A 24,540-nucleotide genomic window follows, 5' to 3' on the forward strand; every position below is an offset into this window, starting at 1 on the left:
GGGGAAAAGAAGGGTGACCGGGTGCCAAAGAAACCTATTGTGGAGTGCAAACGCCTCCACAGTAAAGCCACTGTACCAAGGGACCAAGTATATGACCCCCTTCGTGGATGCATATGGTGAACTAGCGAGTAGCTCGCGAGCTGCATCCGCGGAGTTGAGGTGGACCATGAAGATGTGAGAGTGCGCTGCGGAAGAGGAAATACGAACACGGAGAGAGAGAGAGAGAGAAACCAAAAAATAAGGAAGAGAAATCTGCACTGACTGAAATGAATGCTGAATACACTTAAATGGACTGATCAGTCCCTGCACGCAGCCCACAGCGTCAGTGAGGGCACCAGATCAGGCTGATGATGATGGCAGCACCACCACGAGGGAGGAGTGTCGGAATCTGCAAGAAGACAAGTGATCAAGTGGGGAGGGGGGCTGCCAATAAATAGGCAACGGACAAACCCTAACCCTAACCCTAAAATGGGCGCAAATCCTAAAATGGGCGCAAACCCTAAAATGGCCCTAAAATGGGTGCCCCACAACAGTGACCAAAAAGTGGCCGGGCAGCCAGTGGCTGCCCACTAAAAGAGGCCAAAAAGAAATACACAACCTAAGACAGCCAGTCGAGAGTGACTAGCCTCCCCCATCATAACACATGACAAACATGTCAGAGCTCCTAATGTCCTCGTCTGACTCAGACTGAGGCTCACAGGCAGGAGATGACAAGGCATGACAAACATGACTGCTAACACCCCCTCTCAGATCCTGGATGTGGCTGAAGGCCAAGAGAGAAACGGATCCTGAGGTGGCAAGAGGAATGCCAAGGTCGATGAAGTCCGTCGATGTAGACTGCTGCTGAAGGAGCTCCTCACGATCCTGGGAATCCCCCTCTAAAACACTAGGGGCCAGGGAATCCACAGCCGCATCACCGAGATCGTCCCCCTCTGAAAGGGATGGGGGGTACGAGGGAACCACCGGAGGAGAAAGTGGGGGATGGGAAGAAATCTGTGGAATAGAAGGTGCACAAGCGGGAACGGGTGTAGCAATAGACTGCCTCGGAGGACCCTGCATCAAAGAAGGGGAATGGAGCCTGTAAAGCCCGCTCTCCTGCCAACCTATAGATAAGACAGCTCCTGTAAAAGAATCCTCAATAACAACGGCATGCTCGGTGAAGATCACTCGTGTGCCAAGCCTCGTAAGGCCATAAACTGAGAGGAGGGGAAGGCCCAAATCCGGAACATGTAGGGCCTGTGAAAAGGAGCTCGAAGGTCGGTCGGTAAACAAAGGCAATGTGCCAACACCACTAATAGGCACCGATAAAATGTCACCAACAGTGACTGAACCCTCTGATGGACGGAGACCCTGTAACAAATCACCTCGGGGAGTCATATGACTCGAAGCAGCACTGTCCACTAACCAAGGCTGCAGAGAAGACACTGTAGCCACAGAAGATCCTCCTCCAAAGCATGGATATGAAGGAACACTGACTCATGGGTAACAGCTGGTGTAGAGGTAGAAGAAGGCTCCGATGTAGATCCATCCTTCGCTCCCGGACGAAGGTGAGGGTACTTCTTCCAACATTTCTCCTCGGGATGTGTCCCTTTCCCACAGTGTAGGCACTTCGGTCTGTTTGAATCTGAGTCAGAGTCTGAAGAACTGTCCTTCGTAGCCTTTGACTTCTTCTTCTGTCCTCCCGAACCTGCAACAAAGGCTCTAGTGGAGTCGGATCCACTAGCACTGACCTCTCTGAGTCGCTCGTCATGCTCCAAGACAAGCGGGGATAGCTCCTCCCATAGAAGCTTCTCACGGGTCCTTGATGTAAGAAGGCTAGTGTAGAAGACATCAAACTGAGGCGATGGCAGTTGAGTCAAAAGAATCATAGCCATGTCTTCAGAAGATATCGTCCGACCGAGGGATGCAAGCTCATCCCTCATATCCTATAATCTGTTGATGTGGTCCTTCATGGAAGGACTATCATCAATAGTGAGCATCCGCAACTTCTTTTCAAGAGATATCCGGTGGGCAAACGTCTTCTGTTGATAGAGAGACGCGAGCTTTCTCCACACATCTGCTGCAGTCTTCAACCTGTGAACATGAACAAGGACAGAATCCTGCAAACTCAAGAAAGAGGAAAGATCTGGCTCTAGAATTAAGCCGATCCCATAAGGTTGCACGATCCATAGATGTCCCATCTGCGGGATCCACCTTAGGCCGGGGAATAGGAACAGAAACAAGCTCCCAAAGATCGAAGGAGTCCAAGATACACTCCACCTTGCAGGACCATAGAGAAAAGTTGGAGCCATCCAACCGGTCCTCTTTGGGCAGTTGAGGAAGTACGGGTATCTGTACAGGGGGTACCAAAGGCTGCATCTTCGGCCCACTGAAAGGGGCTCGCCAAGATACATGAATAGAAGGGGGACAGGAAAGAGGAATAGACTCCGGACGACGGTCCTCGTGATAGAAATCACGCCTTCGTTCAGATGAGTGTCGAGACAAAAGCTCGTCATCTGAGTCATCAGAACATGTAAACTGATGATAAGACATCTTCGAAATCTGCAAAACACCAAACACCAAAGAAAACTGTGCCGATGCCGAAGAATGACCACCAGAAGGGTCACCAACCACCAAAAGAACCACCAAACTCTAGGAAATCAGGTCGCCTATCACCAAGAGGTGAAAACGCAGCTGTGTTGGGCACAAAATCCGGAGAGAAAGTTGCCAGGCACCAAAACGCAGCCAAGAAGAGAAGCGCCAGCTGGAGAAAAGCCGCCAAGAGGGAAAACGACCACCTTGGATGCAAAACGCAGCCTGTAGTGGAGTCGCCCAGCTGAAGAGAAGGCCGCCCAGCTGAAAACGCAAGTAGACAAGGGCTGGTTGATGACGTGGCAGCCTCTGGAAGGGGCTGAGACAGCAAACGCAAATGTATAGACCACTTGGAGGGGCCGCCTGGCTGCTGTAGAGAAGGGGGGCAGCAACAGATGATAGGTGTGGTGTGTCTCCAGTCGATGAAGACCTCCGTGCTCTCAGTTTGGCGATGATACCATGTGAGAGTGCGCTGCGGAAGAGGAAATACGAACACGGAGGGAGAGAGAGAGAAAGCAGAAAATAAGGAAGAGAAATCTGCACTGACTGAAATGAATGCTGAATACACTTAAATGGACTGATCAGTCCCTGCACGCAGCCCACAGCGTCAGTGAGGGCACCAGATCAGGCTGATGATGATGGCAGCACCACCACGGGGGAGGAGTGTCGGAATCTGCAAGAAGACAAGTGATCAAGTGGGGAAGGGGGCTGCCAATAAATAGGCAACAGACAAACCCTAACCCTAACCCTAAAATGGGCGCAAACCCTAAAAGTGCCCTAAAATGGGTGCTCCACAACAGTGACCAAAAAGTGGCCGGGCAGCCAGTGGCTGCCCACTAAAAGAGGCCAAAAAGAAATACACAACCTAAGACAGCCAGTCGAGAGTGACTAGCCTCCCCCATCATAACACATGACAGACATGTCAGAGCTCCTAATGTCCTCGTCTGACTCAGACTGAGGCGCACAGGCAGGAGATGACAAGGCATGACAAACATGACTGCTAACACCCCCTCTAAGATCCTGGATGTGGCTGAAGGCCAAGAGAGAAACGGATCCTGAGGTGGCAAGAGGAATGCCAAGGTCGATGAAGTCCGTCGATGTAGACTGCTGCTGAAGGAGCTCCTCACGATCCTGGGAATCCCCCTCTAAAACACTAGGGGCCAGGGAATCCACAGCCGCATCACCGAGATCGTTCCCCTCTGAAAGGGATGGGGGGTACGAGGGAACCACCGGAGGAGAAAGTGGGGGATGGGAAGAAATCTGTGGAATAGAAGGTGCACAAGCGGGAACGGGTGTAGCAATAGACTGCCTCGGAGGACCCTGCATCAAAGAAGGGGAATGGAGCCTGTAAAGCCCGCTCTCCTGCCAACCTATAGATAAGACAGCTCCTGTAAAAGAATCCTCAATAACAACGGCATGCTCGGTGAAGATCACTCGTGTGCCAAGCCTCGTAAGGCCATAAACTGAGAGGAGGGGAAGGCCCAAATCCGGAACATGTAGGGCCTGTGAAAAGGAGCTCGAAGGTCGGTCGGTAAACAAAGGCAATGTGCCAACACCACTAATAGGCACCGATAAAATGTCACCAACAGTGATTGAACCCTCTGATGGACGGAGACCTTGTAACAAATCACCTCGGGGAGTCATATGACTCGAAGCAGCATTGTCCACTAACCAAGGCTGCAGAGAAGACACTGCAGCCACAGAAGAAGGATCCTCCTCCAAAGCATGGATATGAAGGAACACTGACTCATGGGTAACAGCTGGTGTAGAGGTAGAAGAAGGCTCCGATGTAGATCCATCCTTCGCTCCCGGACGAAGGTGAGGGTACTTCTTCCAACATTTCTCCTCGGGATGTGTCCCTTTCCCACAGTGTAGGCACTTCGGTCTCTTTGAATCTGAGTCAGAGCCTGAAGAACTGTCCTTCTTTGTAGCCTTTGACTTCTTCTTCTTCTTCTTCTGTCCTCCTGAGCCTGCAACAAAGGCTCTAGTGGAGTCGGATCCACTAGCACTGACCTCTCCGAGTCGCTCGTCATGCTCCAAGACAAGCGGGGATAGCTCCTCCCATAGAAGCTTCTCACGGGTCCTCGATGTAAGAAGGCTGGTGTAGAAGACATCAAACCGAGGCGATGGCAGTTGAGTCAAAAGAATCATAGCCATGTCTTCAGAAGATATCGTCCGACCGAGGGATGCAAGCTCATCCCTCATATCCTGTAATCTGTTGATGTGGTCCTTCATGGAAGGACTATCATCAATAGCGAGCATCCGCAACTTCTTTTCAAGAGATATCCGGTGGGCAAACGTCTTCTGTTGATAGAGAGACGCGAGCTTTCTCCACACATCTGCTGCAGTCTTCAACCTGTGAACATGAACAAGGACAGAATCCTGCAAACTCAAGAAAGAGGAAAGATCTGGCTCTAGAATTAAGCCGATCCCATAAGGCTGCACGATCCATAAATGTCCCATCTGCGGGATCCATCTTAGGCCGGGGAATAGGAACAGAAACAAGCTCCCAAAGATCGAAGGAGTCCAAGATACACTCCACCTTGCAGGACCATAGAGAAAAGTTGGAGCCATCCAACCGGTCCTCTTTGGGCAGTTGAGGAAGTACGGGTACCTGTACAGGGGGTACCAAAGGCTGCATCTTCGGCCCACTGAAAGGGGCTCGCCGAGATACATGAATAGAAGGGGGACAGGAAAGAGGAATAGACTCCGGACGACGGTCCTCGTGATAGAAATCACGCCTCCGTTCAGATGAGTGTCGAGACAAAAGCTCGTCATCTGAGTCATCAGAACCTGTAAACTGATGATAAGACATCTTTGAAATCAGCAAAACACCAAACACCAAAGAAAACTGTGCCGATGCCGAAGAATGACCACCAGAAGGGTCACCAACCACCAAAAGAACTACCAAACTCCAGGAAATCAGGTCGCCTATCACCAGGAGGTGAAAACGCAGCTGTGTAGGGCACAAAATCCGGAGAGAAAGTTGCCAGGCACCAAAACGCAGCCAAGAAGAGAAGCGCCAGCTGGAGAAAAGCCGCCAAGAGGGAAAACGACCACCTTGGATGCAAAACGCAGCCTGTAGTGGAGTCGCCCAGCTGAAGAGAAGGCCGCCCAGCTGAAAACGCAAGTAGACAAGGGCTGGTTGATGACGTGGCAGCCTCTGGAAGGGGCTGAGACAGCAAACGCAAATGTATAGACCACCTGGAGAGGCCGCCTGGCTGCTGTAGAGAAGGGGGGCAGCAATAGATGATAGGTGTGGTGTGTCTCCAGTCGATGAAGACCTCCGTGCTCTCAATTTGGCGATGATACCATGTGAGAGTGCGCTGCGGAAGAGGAAATACGAACACGGAGGGAGAGAGAGAGAGAAAGCAGAAAATAAGGAAGAGAAATCTGCACTGACTGAAATGAATGCTGAATACACTGAAATGGACTGATCAGTCCCTGCACGCAGCCCACAGCGTCAGTGAGGGCACCAGATCAGGCTGATGATGATGGCAGCACCACCACGGGGGAGGAGTGTCGGAATCTGCAAGAAGACAAGTGATCAAGTGGGGAAGGGGGCTGCCAATAAATAGGCAACGGACAAACCCTAACCCTAACCCTAAAATGGGCGCAAACCCTAAAAGTGCCCTAAAATGGGCGCCCCACAACAGTGACCAAAAAGTGGCCGGGCAGCCAGTGGCTGCCCACTAAAAGAGGCCAAAAAGAAATACACAACCTAAGACAGCCAGTCGAGAGTGACTAGCCTCCCCCATCATAACACATGACAGACATGGCAGAGCTCCTAATGTCCTCGTCTGACTTAGACTGAGGCTCACAGGCAGGAGATGACAAGGCATGACAAACATGACTGCTAACAGAAGATCCCTTGGCCCAATAGGACCGCCTCCATGATCTGCGCTGTGCCGATGCGCAACGTGGAGTGAAGCCAGTCCCAAAGCTGGGCCCTGGCTGGGGAATGTCCTACTACTTGACCATAAATCGTTGTTTCCATTAGCTCCAACTCTTTAGCTCGGACGGCTAAGAGCTGCTCCTTAGAGAGGACTACGCGCAAGGTGTTCGACTAGGGGGTACTCGGTGAGTGCGCTGGCGTCTGACCATAGGTTTCCATTGCGCATCCCTTCTGGGAAAACCTACCTATCGCGTTGTTGTGCTACTGGATGGGGAGTTGCTACAGGGGGAGGGAGCAACTAGAGGGGGAAGGGGGGGGGAGCAACTAGGGCGGACGCAGGCGGCATGCAAGGAGCTAGCGAAGGGCCTTGGCGAAGGCCAGAAGGATGGGCGTAGGTGGTTCCTGTCGATGGCAAGGGAGGGAGTCGCTGGCGAAGGCGCCGTACCGGTGGGGCACGACGAAATGACGGGACGGGGCGGGCCGGGGCACAACGAACAGGCGGGTAGGGGCACGGTGAATAGGCGGGCGGGGACACAACAACGTAATGGGCAAGAGAGCGGGATTCAATGATGGCAAATCATATGCGAACATCAGATAATTGGCAGAGGCCAGCATCCAACCAAATTAGCTTCTTAGGCTATAAGAAAAAAACCCCTCCAAAGCTATTATTTATCTATCTTTCACCTAGTTAGAGTTCTTCCAACTAGCCCTAAACCCTTCACCTGTCATTTATTTGGATCACCGTCTGAGCTTGATAGTGGAAGCGCACAACTGAAAAGATCCATTTTTGTATCAATTTATTTGGAATTAAAAAAGTTTCTATTCTTCACATATTGTTGTGTATTCTCTACTCCTTGCTCGGATTCCCTTCGTTGTGCCATGTAATTTTTTACACAACGCAAATCTGAAAATATAATCCTTCCCAAATTAATTCCGACACATTGCACATTTGCTTGACTTGCATCCATCTTGCTACAATCAATACATAGCACTCCCAAATCCTCTATAAATATAAGTGTGTATAGTAAATCCTTATTCTTGAATCCTCATTACACTAGCCAACCATCAATATTCTTCCTCCCTTGCTGCCCACATCCCTTTTGCAGGACATTGCCAGCCGATGAAGATACGTTAGACTCACCCTGCTATCCACATGGTCTACCTCAATACGCAGCCGGATCAAAAGCTTTTCTTCAGTGTCATCAAAAATCTTCCACACTTGGCCCTACTGCCCACAACCTTCTATGTCCTGATAACCTATTTCTGCATGATGCTTGTAAAAAGTATACTTAGGCAGGTGAATAGTTCCCCCATGAGGGTATTGTCCAAGCAGCATTACTACACTTTCTATAACATTATGTTTGAGCATGACACCTTGCATTTTTCCTTGCATAACTCATGCATTAGCATTTTATTTATGTCAAAATGGGGTGCTTTGGATACGAAAAACCTGTGTATGCAAGCACCCATCCAAGAATGAGAACTTGCACTATGTTGTCATAATTCCCCTTTTACTTCTTCACAAAGTGATCAACTTGGATCTACCATATTCATGGCATATCATGATGGCAATCTATTATGGCATTATGTAGCACACACCTCAGCATCCCTCGTTTGTACCTCTTCATTCTACCTTGCCTTGCATGGATTCTGTTTATAGGGAATGCTAAATCTCCCCCCTTACTGTCACTAAAAGCCATTTTTAAAAAAATGCAAGACCCTTTTGATAGGGCTACTTGAAAGAAGATATCCATTGCCTCTGCAATCATGGTTAGGCCCTTGGTTAGCCCATCAAGGCACCTTTGGTCCATAATAATTAATTTGAGGGTTTGCACTTGATCCTAGTTATTGTACATTAACCCCTAATTAAGTCTTCCTAGAACAGTCCCCACAAGGCGATTAATGCTAAATTACCAAAACTCAATGGCTTGTTTTTGTCAGGACAGATGCACAAAGGCGATTAATGCTAAATTACCAAAACTAAATGGCTTGTTTTTGTCAGTAGGACAGATGCAACCCCAATCCCTTATAAATATGATCTTGTGTTTAGTGCATCCTTATTCCTCATTACAACAGCTAACCATCAGCCCTCTTCCTCACTTGCTGTCCACACCCCTTCCAGAGGACATCACCAGCCGGTGAAGATTTGTCAGTGTTGCCCTACCCTGCTGCCCACATGGTCTACCACAGCAGGTGACCTGATCAAATGCTCTTCTTCAGGATTGTCATCATCTTCCACATCTCACCCCGCTGCCCACAACCCATCTGTTCTGGTGACCTGTTTCTGCACCATCTACACCTGCATTTTCTCAGCATTCAGATTGCCCAGCTGATCATGTTCATCTCCAGCAGATCTGCCCTGCGATTTGGTGTTTATACAGGCCACCCAGCATTCAGATGTCATCAGAGAACTGTCTTCATTACCATAACATCTATATTTAACTGTCAACCAGCCTTCCTCAGTTGTTACACCTGTGTTTTCTGCCCTGCTGGCCGCCCAGTGTTCCACTCCTGACATCATCACACTGTCTGCCAAGTCTGCCTTTCCAGCATTCAGGGCTGCCTACACTGCCGCCACGTACATCATACATCGTCAGACATCATTGGACTGTTGCTGCTATGTTTCAGGATCCAGTCAAGTATGACACTCAGTCTCAGAGCTGACATCGGTGTCTCCGGCTCCTTCCTCAGCTCACCTCATCCTCAGTCCTCGAGACACAGGTTTGCAGGCATCATAGCACGGTTTGATTCATTCATTTATCATCTTTGAAATTATGTTCATCTGGAGTTCTATTGTTCACTCTATGTTTATTGTACAATCTTGAGTTTCTCTATCTCTCTCCAAGCATTTCTTTAGATAGGGGGCCTTAATAGCAGGATCATGGATGGTTGGGGCCTTCTCAATTTCCTGCATTGTTCAACGGAAATGGAGTGCTGAGCTCCCATCCCAAACCTGTTTTGGAGTTCTGACAAGTGCATTTAAAAGGTCAAGGAACCAACCCTTTGATGCAAGCATCCACAAGAATGCTTCATCAACTACTGCACCCACACTTTCATGTTGGAATAAGCAAGAAAACTTTAAATATTGGCAATGGCAGGTGCTCACTTTGACACAACATCCAACCAGTTGCATTCTAATCATTGGTGTTACTGTAAATCCCCTGACAATATCTGACTCAGCATTAATGTAATTAACAATATTTGTTTTACCAATATTTGCAGAAGAGGAAACAGGACACAGCATTCTTCAATAAGTCAAGATTTTTCTTCTTTAATTAGTCAAGATTTTTCCTATCATGATATGCACGCATTGATCTGTGATGAGCAAAAGGGACCTTGAAACTAGTTTATGGTCCTTGTTGACCCTGTTTTTAACTCTATTCCACACTGGCAGGATTTATAACTAGCTGCTACCTGCAATGGCTGAATGACATATTGCATCATTCTCTTTGTTTGAATTGAATGTGCCCCATTTGTTGTGGCTCTAGTGCAGCGGGTGGTTTACCATTGCTAGGCATAGATATGCCATATGCCAGCTTGGAATGATAATCCAAAACCAGTGAACTGATTGATGTGCAACTTTATGTGTGTTCAAAGGGCTCCATTATTTTCACTATGTGAATGCCATGATATTGAATTCACATTTGGAATATAACCCTCTTCGTTCATATGCAACCTTAAGATGTAGAACATCTTGGGGATGCCCTGCCTTTGATTTACATCAACCTGGTTAACATCAACCATAAACTCATGCAGCTTTTTGTTCACCTCAATCACTGTACTACCAGGCATTTTGTTCAGTGTTGCATGTTTCCTAAAACAGTCTACCTTATCTGCATCATCCCACTTTCCAGCATTTGCATACAAATCTTGCAACAGCAAGTATGCAGCAGCATCCTCTTGATTTGCCTCCACGAGTAGTTGGAAGCACTTATGTCCCAGTTCCAATTTTCCATAAATTTTTGATGCAGTAAGCAGAGCCAACAGGCTTTCACTGGATGGAGAGGATTGCATGGCTGCAATAACTCTCTCTGCCTCTTGAACATGTCCTGATCTTCCAAAAAGATCAATCATGCAAGCATAGTGATCTGACATTGGCTTGATTCCATGCTTTTCTTTCATTACTTTAAAATATTCCTGGCCTTCAAGAAGCAGACTGGCATGGCTGCATGCAGCCAGAATACAAGCGAATGTTATAGAATCCGGCTTCACCCCATGCTCCTGCATTTTCTCAAAACACCTTACAGCATTGTTACTCTCATGATTCTCACCATATGCCTTTATCATGGCAGTCCATGTAACTACATCTTGAAGCGGAAGACTGTCAAACACTTCCCGCCCTTCGGCAACTGCCCCACATTTGCCATACATGTCAACCAGCATGCTGCCTACTGAAAGATCTGTTCCTAGTCGAGACTTTCGGATCAGAGCATGTATATCTCGACCTATTTCTAAGGCTCCTAATGTCCCACATGCTTTTAGGCAGAGAACAAACGTGACTGAATCTGGTGACACACCTCCAAGCTGCATCTGTTCAAAACAATTCAGGACTTGTTCACTAAGATTGTGTTCACTATACCCTGAAATAAGTGCGTTCCATGAAATAACATTTTTGGCTGGTAGCTGATCAAACACTTGGTGTGCTTCTGCAAGTGCACTGCACTTTGTGTACATGTCGACCAGAACAGTACCAACATACACCTCTTTTTCCAATCCCCTTCTGGTTATCTCCATATGTAGTTCTCGCCCTCTTTCTAAAGAAGTACTTGAACCACTAGATTTTTTCAAAATGCAAACATACGTGACAGCATCTGCAAGCACACCTTGTGTTTGCATTTCTTGGAGAGAATGGATTGCATCATCATCAAGCCCATGTTCGGCATAGCCTGAAATCAGGGCATTCCATGAGACGATATCTTGAGCAGATAAACCACGAAACACTTGGCATGCTTCAACAAGTGAGCTGCATTTTGTGTACATATCAACCAGCGTATTACCCACAGAAACCCCTCTTTCCAAGCCCCTTTTCAATATTTCACCATGGAATCCTCTACCTATTACTATATTTTGTTCGTTACCACAAGCTCTCAAGCAGCTAAGAAATGTAACAGAATCAGGAGCTATCAGTTCTAGCTGCATCTGTTGGAAACAATTAGCTGCTTCTAATGCAAGCCTGTGCTCTGCATAACCTGCAATTAGTGCATTCCATGAAATCTCGTTTCTGACAGGAAGCTCATCAAAGACTTGACATGCTTCCGCATGCAAGCCACATTTACCATACATGTCGACAAGGGTGTTGCCTACTACTGCACTGCCATCAAAAATATAACTTCCCAAACCTTCTTTGGTAATCTCAGCATGTATCAGATGACCCATTGCTTCATCTCGAAGACGAGCACAGGCATTGAGCACAGCCAGATATGTGAAAAGGTTAGGCCTGACATTGTCTTGGTCTCGCATCGTCTGATAGAGGTGGAGAGCATGCAGGGGCTCTCCAGAATCCACATACCCTGAAATGAGGGAAGTCCAGGAGTGCTCATTCTGAAGAGGCAGTCTGTCAAAGACATGCCGGGCATCCGACAAGCTCCCGCATTCAACGAGCATGGGGATGAGGTAGTTACCAAAGAGAGGATGCAACTCCAGGTGATGATAACACATGTAGGCATACAGGCCCTTGGAACGATGACGGTCCTTCCTGTATCTGCATTTCTGGAGGCTGCTGATCAATTTGTGTTCGTTTTTTGCAGCAGGCAGCTTCGCCTGCATTACTGTAGAACCCCCTTCTGCATTTCTGGAGGGTGCTGATCAGTTTCTGTTCCTTTTTCGCAGGAGCCAGGTTCGCCTGCATTATTGTAGAGCCCCATACTTCCGCATCAATCCACGAGCTCTGTAGATCACTCACATCACCCTATTGGGAGCATGAATTCCGCTTGCTCAATTGATGATTCATGATTGAATGCCGTCTGACACGTGAAAGTACAGGACAGGATCCATCCCTCGGCCATCAAACTCAGTGCTTCGCTTTTGCTGTGAGTGGTGCCTCTGATCATCGCCACACCTGACAGAACCAGAAGCTCCATTCGTAAATATCCATCAAAATTCACGTCAGAGAAGTCCCTCAATTTAAAAAACTAGCGCGAAGGATGCGCGGACCGCTAGGCCGCGATGTCCATCTCTGGTCTTTATTTCTAAGATGCTTCATTTCTCTACCTCTCTCTCTCTCTTCCTCCAATTCTCTTTGTAAATCCTCCATCTCTGCCTTTTGTTTTATTTTATTTCCTCTCATCTCATTTCCTCTTTCTCTTTCTTTCTCTCACATATAATAATTATAAAATATAAAATATTAGATATATATACAATCTCACTTATACATGATCATAAGGCCCGGTTCAGACTGTGCGGAAGGCCACATATGTACAGGCTCATGATGCCAACGTGTTAAAAGGGGTTTTGTCAAGATGATTTTCGCGCGAAGATATGCATGTCCAACCTTAATGTACTGGACAAGGCCCATTACCTTTTTAAAATAAAAACGAGCCCTGAGATTTGAACCTTGGCCTAGATCATGTGGGCTTTACATAGCCACGTAAACCAACAATCCAAGCAAAAACTTGTGATTTTTATGGTCGGCCGTTAGATATATTCACACACAGTGCAAAGGAAACGTGCATCCGTCCGCCATTGTCGGCCACATACGTACAGGCTCGTGATGCTGACGTGTTAAAAGGGGATTTGTCAAGATTATTTCCGTCGAAGATATACATGTCCGCCGACCTTAATGTACCGGACAAGGCCCATTACCTTTTTGGAATAAAAACGAGCCGCGAGATTTGAACCCCTGCCTAGATCGTGTGGGCTTTACATTGCCACGTAAACCAACAATCCAAGCAAGAACTTGTGATTTGTATGGCCAGCCATTAGATATATTCACACACAATGCAAAGAAAGCGTGCATCCATCCGCCATTGTCTGAACCGGGTCTAAGAAGACCCATGCTTGCTTTCTCTCCCTCCCCCCCTCACTTTCTCTCATCAAACTTATAACTAAAAGTAGTTTATAAAATTTGTAATACAAAGTGCCGAACATAGAAACAATTTCTTCTATACAGCATACTTACAAACCTTTCTTTCTCTACATGAATGTAAAAAATCATATGCTTGCTTTACATGATATTTAAAAACAACAATGTTATACTAAAATGGGTCATAATTGAAACAAAGACCAAGCACCACAAAAAGAATTTCTCTAAGAGACCTGGTCAAAATGAAGCTCTCTCCTTTTTTGAAGAATCATTCTTATCTTCAAGCAAGATATTCATTAGGCAAAGTAGAGCCAGGCTCTAATATCTTTGGCCTCTTTCCACTTATCATGACATGATGGGAATGTATAAAACATCCTACCTTCCATTAGCAAGCCATGAAGGCCAAGTATAAGACACAAAACTATTTCCAAGCACCATAGATAAATGGTTGATGCCAACCAAAAAAGACAATGTCCCCAATATACTTAATAGAAATAAAGCTTTCTCTTCTTCAAGGAATCATTAGCAAAATCTTCATTCTCGAGCAAAACATACAAAGGCGAAGTAGGGAATGATCCCATAGTTTCTGTTGGTAATCGCATGGGCGATATTATAGTCTTATCTCTCTCTTTAGCACCTGCATTGGAACAAAAATCATAATATAATTACATGAAACAACTAACAAAGACCATTTCATTCCAACAATAATAACACCTGGTTGAACTTTTGAGAACCATTCATTAGATACTAACAAACGTTGATGTAGCATCACAAAACAACCAAAATCCTTGAACCCATACTTAAACCAATGCCTTGGTATCTTACTAGTATGAGAGCGTTGAAACCTCTTCTTATGGTCAACCTTGTACTACATATGCACCTGAAAGTATTGTGTGTGTACAACTTCAATAAAAACTAGGAGCTTGGTATTAATATTGACATCATCATATAAATGCTCAACGACTATTGCAATCATCCTCCTTATGATATTATCACTCTTACTATACGCAATGTGCATTGTAGCTCCTTTTAATAGTCAAAAGTTAGGTAATAGTGCCACTCTAGGGTAGGTATATGCAGAAGTCAAATAAATAGTGAAATACGAAAAAATACTTCACCTCCAAAAGAGTATGTGCTAACCAAATATGGCACCAAGAGCAATTCACACATATGTCAAATTAGTGTGTCCCTACACAATCGTCAATAACTACACCTCCACAAAGAAAGCAATGCATATTACTGCACCTTTCAAAGCACATCCTTGTATACAATGTTTGCGGTCATATCCCCATCCTTTTCACCCAATAGGACTTTCACACCACGTGAAGATTTTATCCTTAAAAATGCAACATACAACTAACAATGTGTAAATAATAGCGCCTTTAGATAAAGCCCAACAATGGACAGAGTCTATCACTGTGACTTGTTGATTGTCATAGCAAATGCCAACCGAATGAAAAATTGCCTCCATTTTATAGTAAATGGCAATTGTGTAGCATTGAAAATAAAAGTAATCTGGAGAATAAAAACTCGTTCGTCCACATTTGTCCATGTTATTATCTCAGCATCTATTACTTTCCTATTGAAATTCCTACATATCAACTGTGTACCATTACACATACCCCTTCCTAAGTTCAGGTTTCTAAGAAGAATAATAGATGCATTTATCTTTAGCAATAATAAATGAGGAGGAAATCCACCTTCAAGGTTCAATGTATTTAAATACTCAATAGAGTACAAAAATGAGTCATCCGTCTCTACAATCGAATCTACATTGTAATAGTATCTAACCTCCCCTTGTATCAGTTCTAATGCATGATCATAGCCACCTCTGTATTATGCAAGGCAAGTATAGTTGACTTACTAAAATATATTGTGTAGTCACCCACATTGGACACATCATTGTAGACACTACCAATCAAGGTTTCAATAGACTACCCTTTCAACACCATGCCAAGCGGAACACACAACTTATCATAGTTTTTAGTAATATCCACTCCATCCCCTATTTCTTAAATCCAACAAATGAACCGATTGTCCACTACACTACTAGCTGTTGACACTCACATATTCCCAGATAGCCTTAGTACCCTTATGTGATGCCACAAATCAAAGTAACACAATGCAACATTAACAATATCCTCATGTGTCTCCTTTACCATAACTAGCAAGACATACCTAAAATCTCTCTCGAATAAAATAATCTTTCCACCAAATGGCTTATCACAACTCACAACGTCTCTCAAAGTTTTGTCAACCGCTTCAAAGGCATATTGATGGGTCATAAGAGCCTCATCCCAAAAAATAAAGGCTCAATTGTCTCAATAACTGAGCAATATCACTTTGAACGAGAATGTTATAGGTGGATCGATTATTTAATTCTACTAGGATTTTAAACCGTGAGATGTATAACCACCTAGTAGAAGTAGGGTAGCAATGCCACATGATGCTATTGCCAGTGCTATATATGGCCACCATTGCGCGCACCTTCACAAAGTAAGCATTTATACATAAAAGTCTTCCTAGATCCACCACGACCATCCAAAAGAAATAAATCCCCAATATTTGTATCAACAGCATCCATAACTGCACTAAAAGTAATTCTTTATCCCTCGTTCAACATTCCCTTCATGGATTTAGAAACCCTACATTGTTCCAATGTGTTGTATGCATACTTATCTTGCAAAATGGGGTTAGCATGGAGTTTAGAGTTTGGTTGATGAGGTTTAGGCAAACCATCAAAATCAGAGAGTATTCACCCTATATGGTGTAAAAGGTCTTACATATGCAACAAAGTCATATTAGATGTCTCATGCTATAGAACATCAAGAAAGGCATAACATGCTATAGCTGCAATCTATGCATGATATCCTCTACCATTGGCACCAAAAATCTTTCCCATAGATGGCCAGGCCAAGTTGGCTCACAAAAGACCTAATTTACAACAAACAAAGCACGGGGTTGAGCACCAATTTACATAGAGGCAGCTTCTTCCAAGCACACAATATACTCATCATCACTCTCCAACATACCCCTTGCAATGCAAGCATCCCTAAAAGTTTCATAAATCACATTATTAATAGTATGCAGATCTGCAAAAGAAGTACATCCCTAATACTTTGTTAAAATCATTCACAAATAGTAGAGCACGCCATAGGTAGGTACCACAAAATACATCCAACCACATGTATTTCCATGCTTCCTCTTAGTCCACATCTTGTGTCATGCATTCCACACCCAGTACACTAGAAAGTCCTGATAGCAAATAGTCCTAACCTCTAGATGAATGTGATTGCACACAGACCATTTAGTAAGAGTAGTTATCTAGAGGTCTTCATTCTACACAACATCTAGTATACTATCTGTACCTCGAAACACCACATAATTCTCACCAAACAAGTGCACCTGCAAATGCTGTATATCAGGCTTTTCATCGTGCAATGCGTAATCATAGATCCACCAACATGCGTTAGAGGCAGAAACATATCATGCATTCAAATAACTTTGAATCTCGTCCACCTCGTGAACATTGCTACCATTTCGTGCCATATCAATCCCAATAGAAAATTTGACAGTTGTACCACAGTCATGCCCCTTCTCTATATATACTTATACAAATACTTAACAAATGCTACTATCGAGCACACCTCCACATTTATGTGTGCATTGTATTTCTTACTCAAGTAAGGATTATATGGAACAACCCATTTATTAATAACATTACCATCTATGATCACAGAGTTTCCATTGTCTCATATTTGATAGATGGAATACCAGAACTATCAACCGTTGTCATGCCCACTAATTTATGTAGATATGCTTTAGTACATCTACCTTTTTCCATGCAGGGACTCTTGGGATTCAATCCTTTGCAAGGGCCATGAATGTTGCACTTTGAAATTGTCACAAATAAGGCTAAAAACTTAACTCTATCTGGCAACTCAGTATAAACCAATCTATCGTAGTGACATGCTTCAGAAGGCTTAAAAGATCGCTCTTGTAATGTCTCCATTACTTAGTTTATTTTAATAAATAATGTGCGTATGCATTCTAAAGAAAATTGATTTATGTTGCACATCTACACATGGAAAAAAAAACTGCGGAATCTCTACAAGATTTATAGGAAGCATGACTGGTTTACTAGAATAGTTTGAAATCTCTAGTAGCATATTTAGATGACTTAATTCCCACTTTAGATGGATCCAAAAATATAGTGTGACTTATTTTGAAGAGAATAAGTCGTCCAAGATAAAAGATGGATAAAAATAACGCAATTTATAAAAATCATCAATTTTTCCTATTTTTAATAGATTTTTGCAATTTTTCTCGCGATGGCTTATCGATCAAATGTGTTCCGATCGTTTTGAGTACCCGAACAATTATATTTGAAGCTCATATGACAAAGTTATGATCCAAACAAGTTGCAGGAAAAAAAAAACGATAATAGTGAAAAAGAAAGCATAAGCTTTAAAGCTAAGTGCTAAAAGAAAGTGTTCTCTCTTTGTCATTGATGATGATGTCATCATCCTCTTTTTACCCTCCCCTCCAATTACTATATAAACAGGGATAGAGCGCCACGTCATAAACACACACAGATACACAACAACCCATGTAGATGTCTCTTTGTTGCTATTGATGCGATGAAGCTCTGTTGCAATCAGATGAGTCTCTCTTTCTCTCTCCAACCCTACATGGTAGCACTGTTCGAACCCATCAAGCTTCTTCCATGGCTCCTAAGAGACATCCAGATGCTGAGCGAGGTCACATTCAAAGAGCTCCCCAACACGAGGAAGTGGTTGCCACTGTTGCTAAGGGAACTCAACACAATGCTAAAGCACAAGCAAAAGTTAACCTCAAATCCATTCAAACCAAAGAACCAGCCATCTCACAACAAATTGAGGTTGCGACTATAAACCGTACTCATGATGGATGGCCAAACAAAAATAATTAGGTTAGTGCCTAAGAAAAGGATCACGATTAGTTAGAACTTACTAAAACTTGTAAAAGCACGTTAGTATTATCAAATACTTTTTAGGAAGAAACACGTAAATTGATGAAGGGGATAGATTCTATGCATCGCATTGACAACTGTATTAAAATGTCTTGTGGTTACAACTACTTTTGGATTTGTGAATGATGAGTTATGGCTCTTATGATTCTGAGCTTGCACAGCTAGACGAGTTGTGGAATGTGGTGGTCTGGGACATTACGGTCCCCAATCCAATACTCCCTTACACTTTGCGGAGTGTGAAAAAACTCACATGCAGGGTGGAGGTCCTACACTCTCGAGAGGGAGGTAGATGTTTTTGGTTTTTGATCACTCGAGCACCTGAGAGGGCAAAGGGACGAGTGGTAATTGCCCCTGTTATGTAGGATGGCTTTGGAGGCTCAGGAAGCTTAGAGGAGCTCTAAGCTAGCAAATTCCTTGTTGACTGCAGATGGAGTGCGATCACATACAACCCAATCTTGAGAGATTGGAAGGTCCTATCCTAGGCTGGACAGTGTCTTTCTGAGAAAAGACGGTTTTGTATCACTCTAAGGAGTGATGGTGAAATAAAGTATCTGATTTCTGAATTGTTTGTTATGTGCTAAAGATCGAGTTTAACGAACCCAGTTTAACGAAGTAATGAAAGGAAGCTAATTTTATATGTCTAAACAGTATGGTAGTATGCTTTGCTAATTAGAAAACTAAGTAAACCCATCGAGGAAAGTGGGAGGCTTCGATCCTGACGATTGGACGCCTATGGCTGGGTGGGCCCGATAAGTCGGGTAACTTTCCAACACTAAATAGAGCTGATTAAATCGCGATCCTCCCAATACCGATAGAATTAGTTACCAGGTTGATACCATTTTAGGGGGTTGCAGCTGAGATTTTGCCTTATGGATAGGGGGATCAAGTTACACTCTCCCCCATCTCTCACTCTCTTTGAACCAAGTGCGGTGTTAACTTCACTCCTACCTTTGATTGATTACAAAGTGGTCTTTCTTAGGTGGGCGTTAGATTGCTATTAGGGGTGACTTGTCCATGTTTCCCTTGTGAAGTAGAACTAAGATTCCCATTTTCAACTAAGTCCAAGGTTTCCCATGGGGAGATGGGATGGTGATGTACATGGACATGAATTTCAGTCGACTACTAGAGGACTCCTCCGGGTTTGTTGGAGGAGGCACCTCACAGCTCTAAAATTAGCGAATTATGAGAATGTGGTAGCTCTCTCTTTTGGAATTCAATCACAGTAACATAGCATGTAACCTTTCCAAAGAGGCCCTTCCGCAACAATGCGTACCTTAAATCAACATGTTTTTTTCTAAAACACATGAGTAGTCAAATCTGGATGATCATAAGCACTATGTCCAGGCAACAAAGCATTAGTTGTCTCCAACCACTTTAGATTGTATGTCATTATTATAAAAAGGTTAGGTTTCCCCTTGCATCGCATTATAGCCATGTCATCCCGATATAATTTATACATGTGCCGCTTTGGTCCATTTGTGAATGGTGATGGTAAAACTATCCTCTTGCCAACAAAGGCACCAACAATCTGCATTGGCCCATTATCGTTTCCCCTACCATGTCTGCCAAGCCTTTGTAGGCCTCCAATCGCAACATTAACTGATTCTGGAAACACCAAGTTAGCATGCATTGCTCTATACTATAATAAGCATCAACAATAAACTGCTACAATAGTTGACCACTGTGCAATGTGTACACCTCAATATCTTTGCACACCTAAAGACGGAATGCATAAAATTGCATTTGGGTAACACAAGTTTTATTGGACAATTCATATATGTTAATAAGAACACTGACATTATTATAGGGAACCTTTATATGCCAACCATTATCTCCCATAGGAAAAAGGAGGACATAGAGCACTAGCATATATGCTCTATGTAAGTTTAAAATAGCAACACATCGACCACCCCAAGTGTAAACATGAATATCCCGATCAAGAGTATTCTCGTCACCCTACCTCGGTATGATAGCTGCAACCTCAGTAGCTGCAAGAGCAGAGTACTATTTGTTGGTTCTTTGAATACAAAAAATACTCATTCTTAGTTCTTGCACAAGATTATTTTGCAATTGCATACCCACAGACCTAAAAGCATGTGCACACATGTTGTGTCGATGCATCATACATTGAAGCTCCCCTAGCAAATTTAGCAATAAATCATGCATAACCCTGAGCCGATTAAACAACTCATGCTTGGTATCATAAACATAGATTTATGTAAATCTTGGCCTTTCTTGAAGTTGCACATAAGGAAGTAGAGGACCTATACGGTGATAAACAGAGCCATGCACTCTAAAGGTGTAACCATTCTCGACAACATGCAGCTTGTCAACATTAGCTCTGAGTGATACAAATGCAAGAGAACTATTGTATGCTCGTATGTTATTTTTAAATATCCTACTCTAAGGGTACATATCATGCAACAAATCATGCAATGGCTGTGGTGGACATTGCAATGGTGGCAACATTACTAATCCATTTTGACAATAGTGCTTTCCAAACAAAATTGACCCTTGGACCAGAGTCTCACATCTCCACAACTTAGCTAAATACATCTCACATATTTTAGAAAGACTCCCCATGGAATTGCACATCCAGCTCTTGAAATAGCAATGCCATTGTTGCTAGATGAACATCTGTTGTAGGCAAAGTATGTAAAATGGAGCAGAATCCACCATTTTGGGGATAAAAAATAGCAATATTATCAACATGTGGCTCATTAACTAAGGAATTTTCCACATTGTGGTGATTCCCAACATCACAACCATTTTTTGATGTTAAAATATTAGACACAACACGATCAACATGCATCGTAGCCAAATCTATATCAACTTGATGTTCAACTAGCTCATTATCCCCATTTACAATTTCAACATGGCGAGACACACTCTCATAAATCACTCCATTTTGATTTGTCTCATTTTGGTAGTTTGACATAGAAACGTTATTAACATGTGACTTGATGATCACATGATCAAGGCCATTGCAACCACTCATCGATGGCAAAGCATTTGTCAAATCTACACCAAACCGTTGTCATGCTAGTTCACTATCATCGCTTGCAATCTCAGCGTGAAAAGGCATACTCCGAACATTATGCATGATTCTCTGGGAATTAAATGTCAAAACATTATTAACATGTGACTCACCAATCACATGATTCTCTACATCCATGTGATGTCAAGCACCTCAATGAACTGGTGATGGCAAAGCATTAGCCAGGTCTATACCAAATTGTCATTGGTCTAGATCATGATGACCACTTGGAATCTCTTGATGAAAAGGCGGGCTCTCAACATCCCTATGAATGGGTCTGCCATGATCTAAAATCCCCCTTTCGAGCCATGAACCTAGCAATATGCCTCCAGTCATACCTTGTGGAGGTAAGCACACCCCTATGAATACGCAACACATAGTCTCTGCTAGTAGCTTGATGCGAACATCCCATATTGATTGGATGGCCATAGAATTTGATATCAACACATTTCATCAAAGGCATGACTCAGCATATATGTATATGCACGTTAAATATCAAGACACACAGTACCAAGTCAATGTATTTGAATCAATGTATCTGTTCCAACAAACAAAAAAAAAAAAGTAAAAATGCAACCACAGAAACGGTTATCAACACATTTTGTCAAAGGCATGGTTTGATTTCAAATTTAAATGTATTGGATATATTCAAATATCAAATACAAAACCTCAAATGTAAATATACCAACCATCACTGGATTATCAAAAACTTCTCCATGTAAACCTTGAGAAAGAGACATCACATTGTATGTACTCAATACATTTTATCCAAATATGCATTGTCATATCAAAAGCATTGCACATCTTAGCACATTCCATGTAGGCTTCACAAAAAAGAAACATATATTATCACAAAAAAGTGCTAGCCCAAGCACTTTAAAATATGTGAGACAATCCAGACTTATAAGTTCCACCCAAGAATTTCTTTCTTCTCAGTTGCGACGACCATTCATCTAATGATTAAATTGTTGCAGCAACACATTAAACCTACTAACATTCATTTGAAATTTCAAGAACAGCAATTGACAACCCTTCTGGCAAATCACAGACTCGTGGTCATCTCCAAGCCCCCAAAACAATGCACACATATCATTAACCAATAGATTCATTAACCTGCTTGTATTAGAAATAATTGCTGAAAGTGCCCTTACTTCACCATCCAGATTAGTCGACACTTGCTGAAGAATGCTCTATGTGTACTTTGTCTCACATACAACACCATACAAACCTTTAGCCAGTTCGTGTAACTCCATTGAGTATAGGGCAAGTGCATGATCAACATGCGCGCATAAACCCATCTGCATTTCCATCAACTCATTCATCTTGGCCTCAAGATTTTTAAAGTATGAATAACTTGAAGTAGTCCTTGCATTTCTCTAAATCTTTGCAGTTCTTGTATATATAAAGCACTTTGATGCAAACATAATTAAAGCAACTATCTTTCATACCCATGCGAACGGCTCCAAGCTGGTAAGCATTGAAGAGATGATGTCGTTGCCGTTTTGTTTAATTCTACTGATCCACTGCATTCAATAGAGTTGAAAGCACTACATTGAGAATATCTCCCATGGCTTCACTTTGTCCGATGTCAAAACCAAAATTTAAAGGAAATATAAGAGTCACACAACAAATAAATCTCGAAGCTATTCAAGACATAAGCGATAGACACATTCACAATTGCAAATCCTAAATGCATGAAGGAATGCAGGTATGGCTATGTCCAAGTGCCATGCACACATTGCAATCACTAAAGGCTATCCAAACATTACCTAAAATCCCTACCAATGGAGGTTCATTAATATGCATCTACACATTCTTGAGAGAAAAGAACCACCCAATTAACCAACCCACTAACTAATCAACCAATAGAGAGAGAGAGAGAGAGAGAGAGAGAGAGAGAGAGAGAGAGAGAGAGAGAGAGAGAGAGAGAGAGAGAGAGAGAGAGAGAGAGAGAGAGAGAGAGAGAGAGAGAGAGAGAGAGAGAGAGAGAGAGAGAAGAAGAAGAAGAAGAAGAAGAAGAAGAATGAGAGGAAGAAGAAAAACACGAAGAATAATGAGAGGAGAGAGAGAGTGTGTATGTGTGGGAGAGAAGAAGAATGAGAGAGAGAGTCAGATACAGCAAGGGAGCCATACATAAGCCACCCACATGAGAGAGAGAGAGAGAGAGAGAGAGAGAAGAAGAAGAAGAAGAAGAAGAAGAAAAACACGAAGAATAATGAGGAGAGAGAGTGTGTGCGTACATGTGGGAGAGAAGAAGAATGAGAGAGAGAGAGTCACATATAGCAAGGGAGCCACACATAAGCCACCCACATGAGAGAGAGAGAGAGAGAGAGAGAGAGAGAGAGAGAGAGAGAGAGAGAGAGAGAGAGAGAGAGAGAGAGAGAGAGAGAGAGAGAGAGAGAGAGAGAGAGAGAGAGAGGCATATGTACCCTAATGGCAAAACCAAACTATACAAAGTGTCCCAACATGTCTAAGCTTCAACCATTCTATGTATCTAATCTAATCTAAGTTATGAAAACACTTTAGTAAAATTGTATAGTAATCAATAGAGAGAGAGAGAGAGAGAGAGAGAGAGAGAGAGAGAGAGAGAGAGAGAGAGAGAGAATTAAAATAGTTTTATAATTTTCAAGAGATAGACAATGTGTTTCAAAATGGAGATTTTCATCAAACAACTCATTTAAGAAGTCTTGTAGGGATTACATATACCAACCACAAACCATGGCAAAGAAGCATGGGTTAACATTGCCAAAAACCTATTATGATAAACCTTCAAAAAAGCAAGTTGCATATCAAGGGCAATATTCTCCAATGTAAGAAGATGAGCCTGCATGGCGATTCATTTGCGTTAACATTGCTGAAAATTTATAAAGATAAACTTTCAAAGAAGTAAGTTGCACATCAAGAGCAATGTTATCCGATGCAACCAAGCTCTCGTTCTTGTGAGCAATTAACTCACATACTTTATCCTCTATATGTCCCACACTATTAAGAACTTATTTCAACTT

General features: G+C 43.3%; 1 protein-coding gene across 1 annotated transcript; it reads right to left on the reverse strand.

Annotated features, from left to right (window-relative positions):
• Positions 1 to 7,068: 7,068 nt before the first annotated feature.
• On the reverse strand, positions 7,069 to 12,698 carry LOC148030743 (pentatricopeptide repeat-containing protein At5g27110-like). The gene has a single exon (XM_087684250.1). The coding sequence runs from the start codon at positions 12,230 to 12,232 to the stop codon at positions 10,058 to 10,060; it is 2,175 nt and encodes a 724-aa protein (XP_087540376.1). The 5' UTR covers positions 12,233 to 12,698; the 3' UTR covers positions 7,069 to 10,057.
• Positions 12,699 to 24,540: the final 11,842 nt, after the last annotated feature.

The sequence above is a fragment of the Lygodium microphyllum genome, chromosome 9, assembly GCF_053477565.2.
Source record: "Lygodium microphyllum isolate KBCC chromosome 9, Lygodium_microphyllum_v1.1.10, whole genome shotgun sequence".
Lineage (NCBI taxonomy): Eukaryota > Viridiplantae > Streptophyta > Polypodiopsida > Schizaeales > Lygodiaceae > Lygodium > Lygodium microphyllum.

What these genes read in the sequence shown, in the direction of transcription:
- LOC148030743 (XM_087684250.1), bottom strand. Translation starts at nt 12,232, where the DNA reads ATGCAGGCGAAGCTGCCTGCTGCAAAAAACGAACACAAATTGATCAGC.